This window comes from Barbus barbus, assembly GCF_936440315.1.
Source record: "Barbus barbus genome assembly, chromosome: 27".
Lineage (NCBI taxonomy): Eukaryota > Metazoa > Chordata > Actinopteri > Cypriniformes > Cyprinidae > Barbus > Barbus barbus.
The window spans coordinates 12,110,194-12,132,870 of record NC_136755.1 but is presented as its reverse complement, the minus strand read 5'-3'; the positions used below and the strand labels follow the sequence as shown (position 1 = coordinate 12,132,870).

At 39.1% G+C, this 22,677-nt stretch overlaps 1 protein-coding gene across 10 annotated transcripts in view; it reads left to right on the top strand.

The window, feature by feature from the left end:
• LOC306846843 (engulfment and cell motility protein 1) overlaps positions 1 to 22,677 on the top strand; it is a 98,343-nt gene that overhangs the window by 51,656 nt on the left and 24,010 nt on the right. For all 10 annotated transcript variants that reach the window (XM_079380491.1, XM_079380487.1, XM_079380492.1 and 7 more), the window contains 5 exons: positions 341 to 391; positions 701 to 823; positions 1,819 to 1,947; positions 7,161 to 7,265; positions 8,465 to 8,573. In XM_079380491.1, coding sequence (XP_079236617.1) covers positions 341 to 391; positions 701 to 823; positions 1,819 to 1,947; positions 7,161 to 7,265; positions 8,465 to 8,573 — 517 coding nt within the window. The remainder of the gene's footprint in view (positions 1 to 340; positions 392 to 700; positions 824 to 1,818; positions 1,948 to 7,160; positions 7,266 to 8,464; positions 8,574 to 22,677) is intronic.

Here is a 22,677-nt window from a genome sequence, read left to right as displayed (position 1 = left end):
TCAGGTCTGTTTTGCTGACCTCTCATTTCTGTGCTACTAACAAAATGCCTCTGCTTTCTCTCGCTTCTTTTCTCTTCTCTTTTTCTGTCTCGTTCTCTTATTATTGCTTCCCCTCACTGTGCTCGTATTGGTAGTTTGATGAGGACAATGTGAACATCCTTGATTGTCCTCTTACAGTAAGTGCTCTCTAGTTGAAGTAAAGCCTATGTAGGTGATTTAACTGCTATTTGCCTGAGATGTTTCATATGTTTGTAGAGCTACACCTTTTGAAGAGGTTATTGAATATGTGTGTATGAGTCTGTGAGAACCTAAGGTGACTCAATGTTTTGTTTGATTGTAGGAGATGGCTCACATTCTAGCACAAAAGCAGCTGCGCTCAATCATCCTCAGCGTAAGTGCACAGTGTACATATTAAGAAAAAAGTACGAGTAGTATGGCAGTTTGTCTGTCTGAACATAAACATCTCTCTCTGCTATTGCTTTCAAGCAATTGATGCAGAAAATATCGTTTTCTTCAAGGCCTGGGAAAGTAGTAGGTAGTAGTAGTAGTAGTGTTATTATTTGCGTAGCTTCTTCGCACATAAAATGCAGATCAAAGTGATGAATATAAAACAAAAGTGATGTTTTAGAAAAGGAAAGCAATATCTGCATGGCAGTGCAATGTTCTCCATCTGTTTAAAATTCTCTTTCTTGTTTTTCAGAATGTGATCAGGAGTAACAAACCCATAAATGATGAAATGGCCCACCAGTTATATGTGCTACAAGTTTTGACCTTTAATCTTTTGGAGGACCGCATGATGACAAAGATGGATCCTCAAGATCAGGTGAACCTCTGTCTACAGCTGTAATAACTGTTCAACTGTTCGATCCTACTTATTATACAGCTGCGTGGCCAATAAATGAGTGGACATTAAATATTGATTTCAGTTTAATTATTTTATTGGTCACACTATATTTTAAGGTCCAATTCTCGCTATTAACAAACCATTAACTATGAATTTTGCCTCAATAAACTCCTAATTTGCTGCTTAATAATTAATAGTTAGTATGGTAGTAAATCTATCAGTAATTAGAAAGCAATCCTGTGCCTTGTCAGTGGAAATTAATATTAGCTGGTTCAGTCCCACTCCCAACACAAGGATGATGAAGAGAGAAAGTTTTCAGAGAGAGAAGGTAAAGCTGCTAGAATGGCCCAGCCAATCACCTGACTTGAATCCAATAGAAAATAAGAACTAAAGATCAGAGTTCATAGAAGAAGCCCACAGAACCTTCCAGATTTGAAGACTGTTTGTGTGGAAGAATGGGCCAAAATCACACCTGAGCAATGCATGTGACTATCCATACAGCAGGCGTCTTGAAGCTGTCATTACCAACAAAGGCTTTTACACAAAGTATTAAATACATTTAAGTAGTGCAATACTTTTTCCCTGTGTCATTCCATTTTATTACACATAACTTAATTTCTGAACTTATTTGTTTTGTTTTATTTGTACGTATTGATTACTTGGATTGTTATCAACATCTGGTGAACATTTCATGTCAAGAGCATATTTAGAAATACAATTACTGAGAAAAATGGTGACGCGTTCAATACTTATTTTACCCGCTGTATGTGCTTTATAAGTACTAATAAACAGCCAATGCTAATAATGCTAATAAGAGACTAGTTAATAGTGAGAATTGGTCCCTATACTAAAGTGTTACCATTTTATTACTTTGAGAAAGAAAGAATGTTATGAGAAACATGTAACTATTGTTGTGATAGAGAGATCAGAATCAAGCTGTGTAATAATAAGGTTTTGTACCTGTGTTTGTATAGGCTCAGAGGGACATCATCTTCGAGCTACGCAGGATCGCTTTTGACGTTGAGTGTGAGTCTAACAACAGTGGCAGCATTGAGAAGCGCAAGTCCATGTACACCAGAGACTACAAAAAGCTGGGCTTCATCGTAAGTTTTCAAACAAGACATAAAAAAAAAATTGCAATACACACACACACACACACACACACACACATATATATATACAGTGCCCTCCAAAAGTTTTGGAACAGTAAGGCCAATTCCTTTATTTTTGCTGTAGACTGAAAACATTTGGGTTTGACATCAAAAGATGAATATGAGATGAAAGATTAACATTTCAGCTTTTATTTACAGGTATTTTCATCTGGATCTGATGCACAACTTAGAAGATAGCACCTTTTGTTTGAACCCACCCATTTGTCATGTTACCAAAAGTATTGGAACAGACAGAATTAGCATAGATTAAAGTGAAAAAGACTTAATATTTAGTTGCAAATCCTTTGCGTTCAATAACTGCATCAAGCCTGTGACCCACTGACATCCCCAAACTTTTGCATTCTTCTTTTGTGATGCTTTTCCAGGGTTTCACCGCAGCCTCTTTCAGTTTTGGGGGGTTGCTCCCTTCAGTGTCTTCTTTAGCAGGTAAAATGCATACTCTACAGGGTTTAAGTGTGGAGATTGACTTGGCCAGTCTAAAACCTTCCACTTCTTTCCCCTGATGAACTCCTTTGTTGTTTTGGCACTATGTTTTGGGTCATTATCTTGCTGCATGATGAAGGATCTCCAAATCAGTTTGGTTGCATCTTTCTGTAAATTGTCAGTCAAAATATTTCTGTAGACTTCTGAGTTAATTTAGCTGCTGCCATCATGTGTTACATCATTAATGAAGATTAATGAGCCTGTCCCAGAAGAAGCAATGAAAGCCCAAACCATTACATTACTTGTGTAATGTGTACTATAATGTACACCTGTGTACACTGTGTTTCAGATGAGCTTGTATGTTTGGGATCACGAGCAGATCCTTTCTTTCTCCAAACTTTAGCCTTTCCATCACTTTGGTCCATAAAATCAGTCCATAAAACCTTGTCCCAGAAATTTTGAGGCTCGTCTCCTATTCTTCTTGCTAACTTGTACTTTTGTTCATGAAGTCTTCTGCGAACAGTAGATTGTGATGCCTTCACTCCTGCCCTCTGGAGGTTGTTGCTGATGTCACTAACAGTTGTTTTAGGGTCTTTCTTTACAGCTGTCACAATGTTTCTGTCATCAACTGCAGATGTTTTCCTTGATCTACCTGTTTGAGATGTGTTACTTACTACACCAGTGGTTTCTTTCTTCCTCAGGAGATTCCAAATGGTTGTACTTGCTATCGCCAGTGTTTGTGCAATGGTTTGATTGATTTTTCATCTTCTCTCAGCTTCACAATTGCTCGTTTTTCACCCATAGACACCTCTCTGGTTTTAACTAACTATAAATGCAGTCTGCACGGATCTGAAACTGAGCACAGACATTCAGTACTATTTATTGTTTGAATAATCAATTAATAGGACACACCAGGGCAACAAAACACACCTGTCAGTCACATGTTCCAACACTTTTGGTGACATGAAAAATGGGTGGGTTCAAACAAAAGGTGCTATCTTCTAAGTTGTGTATCAGATCCAGATGAAAATACCTGTAAATAAAAGCCGAAATGTTAATCTCTCATCTCATTTTCATCTTTTGATGTCATGAAATGTTTACAGCCCAAATGTTTACAGTCTACAGCAAAAATAAAGGAATTGGCCTTACTGTTCCAATACTTTTGTATGTAAATCTGTAAATACTTTACATACACACACACACACACACACACACACACACACACATACATACATACACATACATTCCTATATTTATATATACTGTATATACACACACACATACATACATACATACAGTATCTCACAGAAGTGAGTACACCTCTCACATTTGTGTAAATATTTTATTATATCTTTTCATGTGACAACACTGAAGAAACAACACTTTGCTACAATGTAAAGTAGTGAGGGTACAGCTTGTATAACAGTGTAAATTTGCTGTCCCCTCAAAATAACTCAACACACAGCCATTAATGTCTAAACCGCTGGCCACAAAAGTGAGTACACCCCTAAGTGAAAATGTCCAAATTGGGCCCAGTGTGTCAATATTTTGTGTGGCCACCATTATTTTCCATCACTGCCTGAGTGGAACCTGTCCTGTTAAACCGCTGTATGGTCTTGGCCATCGTGCTGCAGCTCAGTTTCAGGGTCTTGGCAAACTTCTTATAGCCTACGCCATCTTTATGTAGAGCAACAATTCTTTTTTTCAGATCCTCAGAGCGTTCTTTGTCATGAGGTGCCATGTTGAACTTCCAGTGACCAGTATGAGAGAGTGAGAGTGATAACACCACATTTAACACACCTGCTCCCCATTCACACCTGAGACCTTGTAACACTAACAAGTCACATGACACCGGGGAGAGAAAATGGCTAATTTGACCCAATTTGGACATTTTCACTTAGGGGTGTACTCACTTTTGTGGCCAGCGGTTTAGACATTAATGGCTGTGTGTTGAGTTATTTTGAGGGGACAGCAAATTTACACTGTTATACAAGCTGTACACTCACTACTTTACATTGTAGCAAAGTGTCATTTCTTCAGTGTTGTCACATGAAAAGATATAATAAATATTTACAAAAATGTGAGGGGTGTACTCACTTCTGTGAGATACTGTACCATATATATTTATTTATGTAATATTTAATCAAGTCAGAATCAGTGGTGGAGATTGCCATTTCACTATGTGTGTGCAACTGAGAAAGTCTGTCTCATTTAGGTTCAAACACCAAACATTTAATAAGGCCTCAATCAAATAGCTGGAATAGAAAATTCATGAACAGTGCGCCAAAATTGTTTATGACATATTTATTTATTTAGCTTTAGCTGTTTGTTCCTAAATAATATCACTATAATTGCATAGTTCAAAGCATTGTCTGAGTCCATTGAAGCTCGGCTAAGCTCAGAACATTCAGAGTTCTTTTATCAAATTTGTTTGACATATTTCACTTTAACAGAATATACAACACTCTCTCATTTGCACATCAAAACAGGTCACCTCATCAGACATGCCCAGATGGCAGAGATGCCGCCAGTCAATCCGACGTATTTTGACACTATATTTTTTTTCTCATGTGAATTTGTCAGCCAGGTTTCAAGTAGGGTTTCAAGGGCTGGGCAAAATTAATTGAATATACTTAATTTTTACTTTGTTTGCAAGACATTTTAAATGATTTTTTTATTAGTAGTAGTATTTAGGTTTTTTTTGCTAGTTCTCTGTTTAACTTCTCACTCAAACTGTAATGCTGACAATATGAAGGAAGGAAAAATATTCCAAAACAAATAAATAAAAAACATTTAAAAATAGAAGCATTTTTACTAGTGGTCTTTAGCACCCTGCAGAATATGAAGTATTATCAAAAATATTTTTTAAAATGTTATGATTTATTTAAATATATTTGAAATGAATTGTGATAAATATATTAATTTTAAATAATACATAAATGAAATTGTAGATGAGCCTGCTATACAGTTTACCTGGTATTAGAGAATATGAAGGCAGCAGTAAAAAAGACAGAGAGGCCGAGGCAGGTGTGAAGAAGAGTACAGGCAGGAAAGGCCTGTGTGCAGGAGCATATTGCGGTCAGTTGCCTAAAGGGGACAAGACTGAAGTTGTCATGTGCTCCTAAGCCCCTGTGAGCTTCTGAGGTTCACTAAGACCCCTTTCACAGTGCTGTGTGCTGTCTGAAGATAAGGCCTTCCCTAAATTCCTCCTGCGGTGTTAACACCTTCTCAGATTGCGCACACACACACACACACACACACACACACACACACACACACACACACACACACTCGTTTTCCCATGCCACCAATGTCAAATGACAGGGAGCTCTGAGGGTCTAGACACCATTTTCACAGCGTTTTAGAAGTGTGGAGTTTGTTTCTCCCTGTGATTTGCTGTTAGGGAACTGTGCAGAATATGTTAAGACAGCAGTGTTGCTAATGAGGGCTGTGTTCCAACTCTCTCAGGGCATTGTCACATTGATGGATGGGAAATTGGTCTCCAGTGCCCTCACCACAGACGTGTCTTTAAGTACTGTGCTCTGCCAGTGGACTCTGGCGGTGTTCAGAATGGAATATTAGTGTTTTGCATACTCTGTACTATGCAGTATAATACTGTAGGTTCCATATAATATACTGTACATACACTATCCCTCTAAAAGACTGGAGTAGATGATCTTAATGCTACAAAAGATTTCTAAATTCTGTTCTTTTGAATTTGTATGCATCAAAGAATCCTGAATATTTTTTTTTTTTTTTTGCGTTTTCCACAAAAATATTAAGCGCAACTGTTTTTAACATTGATGATGATAATAATAAGTATTTTTTGAGTTCCAAATCAGCATCTTAGAATGATTTCTGAAGGATCATCACTGGAATAAATGCGATTTTAAAATGTTAAAATAGAAAACAGTTATTTAATATTTTCACAATATTACTGTTTTACTGTATTTTTTTTAACCAAAAAATGTAACTTTAGTGAACATAAGTGTTGAATGTTGAAATTAAGTGTAGTGAACGTGTAGCACTGTTGCGCTTTTGGCGTTCTGAGTTCGAGTCCCGACTCGCAGACCTTTCCTGATCCCGTTCCCCTCTCTCTGTCCCACTTTGTTTTCTGTTCACTTACCGTCCTACCGAAATAAAGGCATAAAACACCAAAAAATAAATGGTATGTATTCAAAACTGCAAATGTACAAAGTTAGTATGCCCTTCCAAACATACCCTCTAGCTCTGTTTCTCGCTGTTTGATTCTTTATCTCGTAATAAACCATGTTTTTACTCTGTGAGGTTCCTCTATTCAGCACCCCAGACTCACCAGGGTCCATCTAAAGGCAAGAACTTTCAAACACAGTGTAATTGGCAACTCTAAATCCAGTCAGTCACCGAGCCCTCATCCTCAAAGGCAACCATCCCACATTTTCTGAAAAGCATAGATTAGTTTGAAGTAGACAGTCGAGTAGAGGGAGCCGATATCGCAGTCCGAAATTTGCAGAAAGCTTGCTGGGCCTTTGTCATCCACCGGGGACATGGCAGGCCTGTTTCTGAATCACAGACTCTGTGACAATTTGATGAATAAAAAGTTCAAAACTATAGTATTTATGTCTTATCTGGACTTGGCCGCTCTGAATGCAATACGAGACTCTTGGCATGATTACGATTCGAGTCATGGAGTCACAGCTGAATGTGTGTGTTTACTCTCGATCATGCTTGTGTTTGTGTAGAATCACGTGAATCCTGCGGTGGACTTCACTCAGATTCCTCCTGGGATGCTGGCTCTGGACAACATGCTCTATTTTGCCAGACACCATCAGGACGCTTATATCAGGGTAAGACATGCCAACATTACATAGGTGTGGAAATAAATTAACACCTTTAAAGCCAAGTGTTACCTTACCGATGAAGACCTGAATCATGCTTTTACGTTAAAGGGATAGTTTACCCAAAAATCTAAATTCTGTAATTAATTACTCACCGTCATGTTGTTCCAAACCCGTAAGACCTTCTTTATCTTAGGAACACAAATTAAGATATGTTTGATGAAATCCAAGAGCTTTCTGACCCTCCATAGACAGCAACGCAACTGACACGTTCAAGGCCCAGAAAGGACATTGTTAAAATAGTCCATGTGACATCAGTGGTTCAACCGTAATTTTAAGAAGCTACGAGAATACTTTTTGTGCACAAAGTAAACAAAAATAATGACTTTATTCAACAATTTCATCTCTTTCCTGTCATAAAATTAAGGATGAATCACTGATGTCAAATGGGCTATTTACTATACGTTGCTGTTTATGAAGGGTCGAAAGCTCTCGGATTTCAACAAAAATATCTTAATTTGTGTTTTACGGATTTGGAATGGTGTGAGGATGAGTAATTAATGACATTGTTTTTGGGTGAACTATCCCTTTAAGATCGGTTGTAATAAAGATGACATGAAATGAAATTCAACCTATCGTTTTGCATGTTATAGATTGCATGTATTTTACAGTTTGTGCAAGAGTGCTGGAACTGAGTGAGTCTTAATGGTTGATCTGATTTTGTGTCTGGTTTCTATGCTGAAAAAAGCACAGAAAAAAACAACTTTAAAAAAAAAAAAAACTTTTCTTTCTCCTTCAAAATGCGTCATCTACCCCCTCTATTCATACTCATAGACTGATTAAGGAAAGTGGAGTGGTGTTGAATGAGGAGGACAATACTTGTCTCCTTGCATAACTCTTTAACTGAACTATTCCACTTCACTGCCCTCCACAGCTGCATTCTGTGACTCTTCAGCCCATCGCTGCTCTCAAGCGGTACCCTGATAAACACTAAAATACACTCAGTGCTCAGTATACACTCCAGCACCATTATATTTAGCAGTGTAAAGACACATTTTTTGGGTCTCCTCATCAAGCTCCAGGACAACAACCCCTCCTAACCTGAAATACAGCTTATACAGTTTATTTCTTTGGTGGTACAGCTATTAATTAATACTATTAAATGTACACATTTAGTTAACACATTTAATTCTGTCTGTATATTACAGATTGTACTGGAGAATAGCAGTCGTGAGGATAAACATGAATGTCCATTCGGGCGCAGTAGTATCGAACTGACGAAGATGCTGTGTGAAATTCTCAAAGTTGGAGAACTTCGTAAGTGTTATCATTTTGAAACTTATTATTAAAAAAACTTTTTTTCTTTTATTTAGATTAGATTAGATTAGATTCAACTTTATTGTCATTTATGCAGAGTACAAGTACAGAGCTAATGAAATGCAGTTAGCATCTAACCAGAAGTGCAAGAATATAGTGTTTTATATACATATAAGTGCAGAGTAAGTGAAGATATGATTTACAGAATATACAGTGGAATTGCTATATACAGTATTGAGCAGAGTATATACAGAATATAAAATAGGAATGCAATGTAGGGATTGTATGTACATTATGAACAGAGCAATGTAGATTATATAGATTACAGATTATATATACACATTATGAACAGCAGAAACGTGAGAACAGTGGTAATAAATAAATACAGCTGGATGAGTGTGCAAAGTATTGATAGAACAATGTATTCTATGCAAAATAGCAGTAGTGCAATATTTTATAGAATAGTTTACTGTGCTTGTACAGTAACAACTTTAAACAGTTTATAGTGTAATGACTTGAACGATGTGCAGTCTGTGCAAAATATGAGTAGTGCAAATGCATGTGTTTAAAGTACTGTGACCAGTGCAGTAATAAGCAGGTGCAGGTTAGATTGGTGGTGTGGCGTTCAGAAGTGTCACAGCTTCGGGGAAGAAGCTCTTCCTGAGCCTACTGGTGCGAGAGCGTAGGCACCTGTAACGCCTGCCGGATGGAAGGAGGGTGAAAAGTCCATGGTTAGGGTGAGAGGCATCCTTGATGATGTTTCTTGCCCTGCCCAGACAGCGCTTATAATAAATGTTCTCAATGGAAGTTAACTGGGTGCCGGTGATCCGTTGAGCAGTTTTCACCACCCGCTGGAGTGCTTTGCGGTCAGATGCGGAGCAATTGCTGTACCATACTGAGATGCAGTTCGTGAGTATGCTCTCAATGGTACAGCGGTAGAATTCCACAAGGATCCTGGGATTCAGGTGAACTTTCTTAAGGCTCCTTAAGAAGTAAAGGCGCTGCTGTGCCTTTTTGACCAGAGTAGAGGTGTTATGGGACCAGGTGAGGTCATCAGAGATGTGGATGCCAAGGAACTTGAAACTCGACACACGCTCCACTTCAGCTCCGTTGATGTAGATGGGTGTGTGTGCATGACTCCTAATCCGCCTGAAGTCCACAATGATCTCCTTTGTCTTCTGGGTGTTTAGCTGTAGATTATTGGTGGCACACCATACAGCCAGGTGCTGCACCTCATCCCTGTAGGCTGATTCATCGTCATCCTTGATCAGACCTACCACCGTGGTGTCATCTGCAAATTTAATTATGGTGTTGGAGCCATAAACAGGAACACAGTCATGGGTGAAGAGGGAGTACAGGAGAGGGCTCAGTACGCAGCCCTGTGGCACGCCGGTGTTCAGGGTGATGATGGAGGAGGAGAGGTTATCTAACTTGACGGACTGAGGTCTGTTAGTCAGAAAATCTAGAATCCAATTACAGATGGGTGTGCTGATTCCAAGCTGGCTGAGCTTGGAGATCAGCTTGGAGGGGACTACTGTATTAAATGCAGAACTGAAGTCCATGAACAGCATTCTCACATGTGTGTTTTGACTGTCCAGGTGGGTGAGGGCAGAGTGAAGCGCTGTTGAGATGGCGTCCTCTGTTGACCTATTGTGGCGATAGGCAAATTGGAATGGGTCCAGTGTAGCAGGGAGACAGGATTTTAGGTGGGATGCAACCAGTTTCTCAAAACACTTGGCAATGATGGGGGTGAGTGCAACAGGACGGAAGTCGTTAGGGACCGAGGCAGTGGAATGTTTCGGTACTGGTACGATGGTGGAGGTTTTGAAGATAGTGGGGACAGTTGTTTGGGCCAGGGACAGATTGAAAATGTCCGTGAAGACCTCAGCTAGCTGCTCCGCACAGGCTTTAAGCACACGACCAGGTATTCCGTCAGGGCCAGCTGCCTTCCGTGCATTCACCTTGCACAGAGTGGAGTAAACATCTGATGTGGAGAGAGTGAGAGGCAGTTCACTGGGTTGATGCTCAGCTTTGAGTGAGATCTCCTTATTATTTTGATCAAAACGAGCATAAAAGTGGTTGAGCTCGTTTGGGAGGGAGGCAGAGCTGGAGGGGGGCACAGAGTTAGGTGGTTTGTAATCCGTGATAGATTGTATGCCTTGCCACATACGCCGGGGGTCTGAAGAATTGAAGTGTTCTTCAATCTTCTGTTTGTGTGTGAGTTTGGCCTGGCAGATACCCTTCCTCAGGTTGGCTCTGGCTGAGCTGTAAGCCTCCTGGTCTCCAGACCTGAAGGCTGCATCTCTTGCTTTGAGCAGGAGGCGAACCTCTCTGTTCATCCAGGGCTTCTGATTGGGGAAGATTTTTATTTTTTTGTGTGTAGTCACTCTGCTCACACAGCTGTTGATGTGCTCCATGACAGAGTTGGTGTAAGTGTCAATGTTAATCTGAGAGTTTGTGGTGGCCTGGGCAGCAAACTCACTCCATTCTGTGAGCTGGAATTGATGTTGAAGAGTGGAGTCAGCACCTTCCAGCCAGATTTTAACAGTCCTTGTTGTAGGTTTCACACGTTTGATGACCGGGGTATACTTGGGGAGCAGGAACAAAGAGAGGTGATCAGACTGACCCAGGTGGGGGAGGGGTGTGACTTTGTAGGCATCACTCACATTAGTATAAACGTGGTCCAATGTTTTATGTCCTCTTGTAGTGCAGGAGACATTTTGATTAAATTTAGGGAGAACAGATCTAAGAGTGCAGTGATTGAAGTCCCCAGCAACAATAAAGGCTCCATCCGGGTGCAGGGTTTGTAATTTGCTAATAGCAGCACAGAGTTCTTTCATAGCCACGTTAGCATTAGCGTCCGGAGGTACATAAACTGCAGCAGCAACAATGCAAGTAAACTCACGTGGTAGATAGAATGGCCTGCACTTGATAATCAGGAACTCCAGCTCAGCAGAGCAGTAGGTATCAACAATGACAGAGTCTTTGCACCATGATTTATTTACATAAATGCATACTCCACCACCCTTGTTTTTACCAGAGGTTGCTGCTACTCTGTCAGCCCTGAAGAGAGAGTGTCCATCCATATGCACCACGCTGTTTGGGACATCGTTGCAGAGCCATGTTTCAGTGAAGAACATAACATTACAGTCCATAAGCCATTTCTGTGTGAGGGTCCAGATCTTTAGTTCGTCCATCTTGTTCATCAGAGACCGTACATTGGCAAGGAAGATGCTGGGCAGAGCTGGTCGATGTGGGTTTAGCCTTAGCTTAGCACGCAGCCCTCCACGCTTTCCCCGTCTTTGTTTACGGTCTCGACGCCGACGCCGAGCACTTCCGGTCGGTACGAGTGATCCGCTTGTCCGCGGTGATCTCAGTAGCTCCGGCGGGAGTTCGCTGAAGTCGAAAGGATGATCTAAAACTATGTTGGAACACTGTTTGTTGATGTCCAAAAGTGATTGTTTACTATAGCTGTAGTTCGCATAACTGGATCGCGCGAACACGAGTGAAATAACCAGGTAAATTAACACTATTTTCCAAAATCTGGTAAGACGCTGAGCCTCGCGATGTGTTCGCGCCGCCATTTACCATTGACTTGTGCCTGATGTCTCCATTTAGTTTCACTATTGAAAGAATCTTTTTGCTCTGTCTTTCTTTTTGTCTTTGTCTTTCTTCCACACGTTGAGAGTGAACCGTTGCCAGCAGTGAAGATAAAAGGCAACATTAGACTTTATAATTGTAGAGGAGTTCATAAATTAATGAAGTAAAGAGCCTAATGTTTGCCCTCTTCCACCTCTGCAGTGTCTGAGCTTTTACGACTTGCTTTTATGTCTCAAGTTGAGGAGACTGCAACAACCAGTGTTGTCTGACGTGAGCTAATGCATAAGTATTGAGACTAGTCTGACTCAGACTCAAAGCAGGATGCTTGGTTAAGTTGTTTTAACCTTGCACATAAGGGAAAGCGTAATGGAAAGTGGCAGAGAAAGACAGATGATATATGGAGGTGAGCAGGACAGAGAGGTGTGGGATCTCCATGTGCGGCACTGTGAGGTGTTATATGTGTGACTGTGAAAGCACAATGACTCATGGATGACCAATGAGTTACAGTACTAGTTATAGTTGGTTTTCATAGATATATGTACGTAGATGCCACATTCGACCGCTCCAGACACGTCGACGTGTCGGCCATCTTGGATCGGTCAACAAGTTGTCACACACAGTAAAAAGTTTTCCAAGATACCACAACATTGTACATCCTCTGGTTCGTTATTTGTGCTTTTTTTTGCGCACAAAGTATTCTCGTAGCTTCATAACATTACGGTTGAACCACTGATGTCACATGAACGATTTTAACAATGTCCTTACTACCTTTCTGGGTCTTGAACGTGGTAGTTGCGTCGCTGTCTATGGAGGGTCAGAAAGCTCTCGGGTTTCATCAAAATCTTAATATCTTAATTTGTGTTCTGAAGATGAATGAAGGCCGTGCAAGTTTATAACAACATGAGGGTGAGTAATTAATGACAGATTTTCATTTTTGGGTGAACTATCCCTTTTAAGACACAGTATTAATGCAACTAGCCCCTGGTCCTTAGATAGGTCCATAAATATCTGTTGTATTTATTTTCCTTTTTTTTTTTTCCATTTTTATCCATGTTTTCGTTCAAACTGCATGATTTATGGTATCGTTCCTGTCCAGTGCATTACCAGTCTACTCGCTATAAAGAAATTCATCTTCTAGTCATATATTACTAAATAAGAGTTTCTGCCCCCACATCCAAAATTTCTACAAGATCGGAGATTCTCCTATCCTACTCTGGAATTATGAGAAATCACAAAGAACTATAAATCCATTGCTATATTCAGTCACACAGTTGAAGTGATTCATCACATTTATTAAGCACAATATCGGGAGAGTAATGAGCAGCCAGCAAAGCATTTTATTGTTTAAAAACTCCATTTGGTATTCTGATTCAAGTTAGCAGAGGAGAGGTTATTAGCACAACCTCACTGACAGCTTTTGGGCGTTATTGAACGGCAAGTATATTCTCAGTGGAGATTGCTCCACCATCCTGTCATCGGAAACTTAATTAAATGAACTTGCTGAGAAAGCTTAATGTAATTCCTCATTTAAAAGTAGCGTGTGCATTTTAAAGCCAGGGCTGAGGTAGGACACTTCTTCTTTTTATTTTAACTAGAAAAAGAACACTTTTTGCCATATGGCAGATATTTCCGTTCAAAGTGATTAGTGAGGGTAGACTCTAGATTTGAGTTGACGTGGATGCGAAGGATGTGGAATGACTTGTTTTGATGTTTGCGACCCTTAAATGTGAGGACCTCTTCTCATTTGCTATCTTCTACAAACAGACATGGCCTAGAGATCTCTCAGACTGTATGAATGCCAGCTTGTGCGTTCACCAATCCAGGAGGAGACCTGGCATACCTGTGAAAGCTCTGGAGACCGCAGCAGTGCTGCAGATGATTTCTCATTTTATGTTAGTTTCCCAACACTTGTTTTAGCTTTTAGGCCATAATTTCACTTAAATTATGCTGATACGGAACCCTGTTGCAGGCAAACAATTCTAGGTGAACCATATCTCAATACCCAGTCTTTGTCCTTACCTGTGATAGATTTTTAATGGCAAATCCCAAGTCACACTTAAATATGTTTTATCTAGCTATGGCACAAGAGTTTCTGTTCGACCACTACTTCCGTCAGCAGTCATGAATTTTTCATGAGGAATCCAGGTGTCCCTGCTTTACCTCCTCTCAGAGAAGTGCTGAAAGTTTTATAGCGGTAAAAAGCTTTATATAGCAAAAGCTTTAATGGAATTTGCGGTGGTCAGGCGCCATGCAATGGCTTCCTATTTCAGTCTTTAAAAAGGCGTATCTAATATTTATGAGGAGAATCAAAATGGCTACAGGCAGACATGTCCGTGCTTATGGATTTATGGTGTTATTGCACTTTTACAGGGGGAGCAGAGTGGTGCATTTCCACCTTATGACTGAACTTGCATATTAATGATGGCTCAGTACTGTGTATTTTTGGGCCAGCTACAGAGTTGAAATGATCATGGTGAGCACATGTGCATTACAGAGGTGTCTGTGAAAAAAGAGCATATAATCTGGAAACCAGTGTATATAAACATCTTGCAAAGATTCAATTTACATACCATCTAAATCATAAATGTAGCAAAAATGTCTGGTGAATGTTCTTGTAATACTGTATATGAGAGTGAAAGTTTTATTAAAATAATGATGTTAAGCAAATGCCCTAAAAGCTACTTTTGACCTTTTATATAAAGCTAGTGTGAGCTATATTTGCAAAACAAGTGTATGAGCAATAATAATAATAATGATTCTTTATTATATGATTTATTTACACTACAGTTTAAAAGTTGGTTAAGGTAGATTGGTAACATTTTTGTGCTTACTGTGGTTGCATTTAATTGAGAAAAATTACAGTAGAAACCACAATATTCTGAAATCTTACAAGTTGAAATAACTCTATTTTAATATATTTTAAAATGTAATTTATTTCTCTGATGCAAAGCTGAATTTTCAGCATCATTACTCTAGTCTTCAGTGTCACCTGATCCTTCTGAAATCATTCTAATATGCTCATTTGCTGCTCAAGAAAGATTTCTTATTATTATCAATGTTAAAAACAGTTGTGGTGCTTAATATTTTTGTGGAAACCATGATACCTATTTCGAGTTTCTATGATGAATAGAAAGTTAAAAACAACACATTTATTTGAAAACTAAACCTTTTGTAACATTATAAATATCTTTACTGTCACATTTGGTCAATTGCATCTTTGTTGAATAAAAGTTCTTTCTTAATTTTTTATTTTCTTTTAATTAATGGTAGTGTATAAAAAAATAGATAAATTAAGAGATATTTAGTGAACAATTGTGTAAATTTTTTTTTAATAATATTAACAATTTAAACAATCCTGGGATGAATTGACTGCCAATTCTGGACTTGTATTATAATTTGTAAAACTCACAGTGAGCATGTCACAGTCAGATCACTTGGAGTTTGATTTCACTAATAAACCCATGAGCATCAGTGATCATCAGCTCCGCACATATGATGCTGTGGGTTAACAGCATCAGGAATAGGCTTGTCTGTAACTGTCCGTATCATCTATCACCTCTTGGATGATGTTTTTGACATCCCTGCTGCTCCATCACGAGCTCCCTACTGAGATATGGCACGCTTTTAAGATGCACATGGCGCCATGCCTGGGCAAGCCTGTGTAATGCCTGAGGGATCAACTTTGAGTCTGTGGATGAAACCAGAATGCTCTTCTGTTTGCTCTAGTTGCTACCGAAATGCAGTGGGGAAAAAAATACAATGAGTAAAAAGTGTTCTTTTCTGCATATTGACATAGAGCTCCCACATGTCTTGTTAACCACTGAAGTGTATTTGTTTAATGGGAAATGTTCTCCTAGGAACATCTTCTGCTTCAGTACTTGCAGAGGCTCTTTTTCTCCTCCGTACTGAAGTTAGTGGATATGGATGTGGGTATTGACAGGCTGTACTATTGAAGTACCTCAGTTTTGCTTCAGCTCTGCTTGGAAATAAGACCACTCATGGCACAATGCACAAATGCTGACAAAAATACACACTGTGCGGGCAATTACATGGAGAGGACGATGGACGCTAGAGAGCCAAGTTTAGTTAAATGGAAATTTAAACTGCCTTTGAAGTGATCCTTGCGGCTGATTCAGACTATAAGGTCCCATTAGCAGCTCAAAGAGGTTCAAAAGAACCTCTAACATGTAGTATTTTGTCTAGTTAAAGTCGATAATAGTTGTAGTTGAAAATAGCTGGTTAAAAAAGGGGTCTTGAACCATTTTGAGGCTGAGGCCCGCTTTGTAAATAGATGGGGCATAGAAGCCCTGTTGTATTGAGTACTGCATTTTAAGTCTGGCCTATTATACACATTATTAAAGGCCAGGCATAAAATTCGTATCAGTACCATATCTTTGAATTTACCTACTTTGTTTTGATGTTTACATTGCAAAGCCATTAAAAAATCATTAGAATGTACATTTGACATTGAGGCTTTAAGGTTTTAAAAAGCATAACTTTTGCTACAGTTTCACCTGTCGTTTTCACTACTCCGACATTTTCAACCCTCGAAAACTCTGGATTTGTTTTTCAGTGTAAACGGACCAAAACGGAGACTTTTGAAAACGATGGCGTGCCTGCACACATTCGCTCTGCGTATCCTTGACGACCGTGTAAACAACATCATGCTCATTGTTGTACATGCATGAATGGTCATGTGACATTCGTCGGTTGTGTAGTGTGGATGGAGATTGTTTCTGAAATGCAGTGAAACGCCAGTGTAGACAAAGATCATTTTCATTTTAACATGCTGTTTTAAAACAAAAACACACTAGTGTAAACAGGGCCTAATTTGAATACATTTTAATGTGGATGAGGCAATGAAACTTTTCTTTAGCTTCTTAACTTTGATTAAAGTTAACTTAAAGATATAAGCTTGTCCAAAAATTAAATTATATCAACTTTTTTTTTTATCACCATTGCGTCTTTCCAAACTAGTTGTCCATACAGTGAAAGTTAATGGGGTTCAAAACAACATTGGGCCCTATTTACTTTATTTGTATGGACAAAATCGGCATAAAAGCTTACGATGCGATGCATCGATTTAAATAAGCGTGCATCGGATACAGTTGGCATTTGTATCGCGATGCATCGTTTCTAACATATCTGCATCAGTAAAAACCAATTTATTCATATATAATTATTATTAGATGCGCTATTCTTTTAATATTTATAAAGCGACCAATATTTTATGTAACTTTTAGATTGATTTCTCCTTTCTGAACTGTTGCGAAAGCGCGTTCTCTCATCACCACTGCAGCTGCTACGTGATTATGACGTATCACAACAACACTACGTAGACCAAGAGGTGTCCTCCTGAGAGTTACCATCTAGAACGGATTAACATGGCAGACTCGGAACTCTTTCTTCCACCAAGTCATTTTAAATCCAGTGTTTGGAAATACTTTGGGTTTTATAAGCGAGATGGAAATCTTGACAAAACCCATGCGATTTGTAAAATGTCGCGCCGCTATAAAATATACAGGCAGTAGCCTACGACTAATTTAACAACAGAACATTTCTTTATTGTTTATCCCTGAGCAGCATTCTTAAATTGTTTCACCTGTTAAATGTTTGAGCTGTTAAAAGTAACTAGAGACAAGACAGGAAAAGAATGTCTGTTTTTATTTAATCTTTTGGTTTTGTAAAAAAAACTAATCTTTTGTTTGTGAAAGAGCCATGTGTAAAAAGTCAGATGGCACTTAAGATACTTTAAGATAAGATTTCTGTCGGAACAAAATAAATAAAAATTAAATATCTACATATTGAATTGCACAGCATATTATTTTTCTCCATTGCATCGTATTACACTGAATCACATCGTGTTGAATCGAATCGAAATCGTATCGCACCGCATCGTAATAGCAGTGAATCGTATCGCATCGCATCGGTAGCTGCCTATATGTATCTTTTAATGTATCGCATCGTTGGCTATGCATCGAGATGCGTATCGCATCGGCCTCAGTTATGGAGATGCACATCCCTTATATATATATATATATATATATAAAAAATGGGACAACTTTTAGCTTAACTTCTACATGGACAAGTCAACTCGTACAGACTTTATTTCTTCTGTGGAAAAAAAAGAAGCTCTTTTATATACATGTATATATCTTCAAAAGATCTTATTTTGTTTTCCACTGAAGAAATAAAGTCTGTACGAGTTAACTTGTCCATGTAGAAGTTAAGCTTAAAGTTGTCCCATTTTTGGTGATGACAATCGAATTTGATTTCTGAACACTGTTTGAAATGTCAGACTGCTGGAAGGTCTTTTCAGGATAGAATGAATTAATAAAAAAAAAATGGATAAAAAAGATGAGACAGCTGTGCCATTGGTGTGGTCAAGTTTTCTCATGCAAAATTGATGAGTGAACAGATGCAGCTGCTGTCAGCATCTCACTTACATTCAAACACACATACTGACAAACCGAGGTTCAGGCCCAGTAGAACATCTGCTGTGCTTATATTACACAGCAAGATAGATTTTGTGTTGTGTGATTAAATAGATACTAATCCAGTTTATCTACAAAGGAAATTAATAACCTGTGTATTTAAGGGCGGGTATGATATTTTGTAGATTGACATGCATTTATGGGAGTTAGTGGACTGAAGTGTGTATTATAGTTGACCTCTGTATTCTTGTTGGTGGATTTAAGTATGTTTATGATAGCTTGTGGATTGACGTTTGAGTATGAGACAAATGAACATTGGCAGCTGTCTCATCTGCCATGCATCAGTTGCTTACATCATGTTGGCAGACCTGAGATTGTTGAACATTTGCTTGAAGGTGATTTAAAATATTCACCAAAAATGAAAATCCATGTAATTACAATGTAATGGGACCTAAATTTGAGAAGTACTTTAAAATATCTTAAAATACAACTCCAAGTCTTCAGAAAGGTCAAATGAGAGTTTCCTTTTCTGGATGCACTACTCCTTCAAGACCAGTTTTAATATGGCTTCCCATATTTTTGGGACTTGATTTCCCTCTGGAGATGTCACACAGTGTACTTTGGCAGTGATTATTTCATTCTCCTTGTCTTGACGGGAGTTCCCTCTGCATTGAAGAGCCAGGGTGGCATCCATCACTGTAAATTCATCATTTCATCACAGTTCTTGCCTCGTAGATGACCTCTCGCAGCTGTCATCTTGCCTTGACGTCTCATTGCTCTCTGTGTGATGTTTGAATGTCATCCTTGGGGCTTTCAGGCTTGTACTCGCTTGTTTAGTTTGTTGTTTTCCTCCCCTAAGATGCATCTGTTTGTCTTCTTGTCTTCCATAATTATCTGTGCCAGGAAGTGACGTGACAGTGTCAGCTATGGAGAGACACAGGGGTGGCCAATGCATCTGTCAGTGCTACAGTCCTAAGACCTTCCCACAGATGCACCAGGATATGGACATATGGGTAAAATTCCTGGCCAGATTCCTAGTATGTGAGAAGATCACATGTCTTCTTTAAAGACCACCCAGGCAAGTCTTTGCAAAGCCTGTACTCTGGAGGATCTGTTATGAGATCCAGATTCTCAGAGATGAACCATTGTTCAATCATCAAGCTGCTCAGAGTTCAGTCTACCTCATGCAACTTGAATGAAGTGGCTTCATGTGTCTTCCACAGCAGACAGTTTAGACCACATGGTTTGTCTTCTTTGCTGGCCTGTTGTAGATGATTCACTTCTGCACTTTGTGGCTCGTCATTTGCCTTGAGGCATCAGCAGATGGCCACTCCATTACATCATTTCTCTATAAACAATATGAGTGAATGACGTTGAATCAATATCATGAAGAGCTTGTCGCATTTAGACTTATACGTGTTGGTCCACGTTTCACATCCTGTGTGGATTGATATGATTAATATTCAAAAGTAACACTATATTGACTGGCATGATGCTGATTCACGGCAAATTCGTAGAGGGAATATGGGAGGTGAGACATGACTGTACTGACGGATTTAAGGTCACGCACAAAAAATTGCAACAGGTTTTTTAATGTGTATCTGACAATCCTTCTGCTTGCCCAACTAACCAGTTGACACGTTGAATTGTGTGCTATTTACACTGTGCTATAGTTGTCAGCCAGAGGGCATAAAGCCCATGTTAATACTCCCACCATGCACATAATATCACTGCCTCCACAGTTATGTGTCAGTCATGGGAAACTGACTAAAATGATGTAATGATGTTATATGATGCAATCGTACTTGTGAATGTGGGCATAATGGATAGAGGGAGGTCTATAATAGCTGCACAAATACTCCCATGCATCTCAAGGGCTGTTGCTCTGCAGGTGCAGCATCCATGAAAATATGTCATTTTTGCTCATGTGAACTTTTTGAGCTAACCACCTGAGTTGCTAATGACTAATAACTTTGAAGCTGCAGAAAGTAAAAAAATAAAATAAAATAAATGTTGTAAAAAAAACTGCCTCCTTTTAATGGCCTCCTTGGGTGTATATTTGCAGAAAGCCCCTTGAATTCTAGACAAATAGGGAAGGATTGTGCACAGCTTTGAAGATAAAAGGTCAGGAAGATCGTTGAGGATCCTTTAGTGACAATACGAGAGAATATTCTGGTTTAATGAGATTCTGCATTCAGCATGACTGCCAGACCAGAGTTGTGGAGTTGCGTCAGACTGTTAATACTGTCCAAACCTGGGAGCTCAGGGCTTAGGTGAGAGCCAAAGTGACTCTGACATTTCATTCCTCAGCATGTGGGAGCTGATAGCGCTGCCCTCCCCTTTAGCACACCCTTGAACTCCTCTGACTTCTGAAGGAGAAGGAAACTATTACAAAGAATCAGTTGGAGCCATCCCAAAGGACCAGGCCCTGTGACTAGGGAGGTCTGGTGGATTGAGTCTAAGATTGACTGGTCCACGTGACGTCACACTCAATGAAAGCCCCATTGCCCCTTCAGGCATCATTCATTATACTGTGAAGTTTCAATTTCTACCTAGCCAATGCAATTACTGGCCCACTGCAGGGGCTTTGACGGTAATCTGAATCTTCAATTCCCCTAAATGAGAACCTCAAACTGTGGCTCTCATTCAAAGCAACCATTCCACTCGAGTAGTGTTTGTATTAAAGCAGCGTAGCTGACACACACATAGGTGCTTGCTGCCGCAGGCCCTCAGGGCGAAAGCCCGAGTTTCATTTTCACCTTGACTGCTGCTGTTTATGAACACAATAATGGCACCTTCCTTTTTTTATAGCGCTCTCCCAGACTTTAATTTCCCACGCAGCCATTCTGATTTGATTCAAGCTTTTTTATAAAGCACTAATCTCGCATAGATCATCACAGAGCTCTCATTCCATAATCCTGCTTTGGTAATATCCCGGGGGAGAAATCTTTTAGGATCATTTATAAAGTGGCGAGATAAAGAGAAAGTCTCTTTCTTATCATTCATATTAGGGTAATCAGCCAACATCTCATCCATCTATATGCCATCTCTATGTACGTAGCATTTTATGTGCTCATAAGTCTAGTAAGAGGCTAATATTAGTCAAGACCAAACCCTCCAAGACCCAGACCACTATCATACCTGCTGTGACCAATAGCCTTTGACGCTTGTCAATCAAAGAGCCATTTTAATGAACTGAAAAAGAGAAATGGTGAATATATTGAATCAGGGATGTACTGGCCATCGGGAGTACCGGGACATTCCCGGTGGGTCGGTCGAGTACTGGGCCGATCACGGAAGCGAGGGACCTCCCCATATTAGGACTGTTTTTTTTTTTTTGTTTTTTTTTTAAGTCATATTAGTGTAAATTTTCAAATTACAGCTAATGCGAAACTGGAAAAAGCAAATACTCAAAAGTGTGAAGTGGCACTACGCAATGCATCCGCCAGCAGCGCTTAAAAGCAGAGTGGATCAGTCACCCACACAGCGCTGAAGAACGTGAGCTGCGCTTCCGAATGTAAAATGATAAACGGTGCAAGTCGCTTGATACATTCAGATGTGACACAAAATTGTTATACAGTCGTGTGATATGAGAACATTAAAGGTTCTGTAGTGATGCTGGCTGAAAACAGCCACAATGATGTAAACTGCCAAAAAACCGCCGATTCATAATTACTTGTCAATTCAGCACCTATTTACTTTGCAGACATTAACACTGTACAAATAGCCTATTGTGTTTTGGCTGATGTTATTATATTAAATATTGGGGGAATTGGAGAAGTTGTTTTGTAGTTTCTACATGTTTAGTTTTTTTTTTTTTTTTTTTTTTAGAAATTCCATAGTTTGTTATTATTATTTAAAAAACCATATGGTAATGAGGACGATGGTTTTACTTGTGACCATCATCTTACTAATAGAGTAAGTTAAATTCTGGATTTTATGAACTATATTAAATTTCATTAGGGCAAAGGATAATTTAACAGAATAGCTTTAATAGCTTCTTTCTTTTTAAATGTTTAAATAGTGTCTTATATAAATTAGGTGTTATCTATTTACTAATGTTAAAGTTC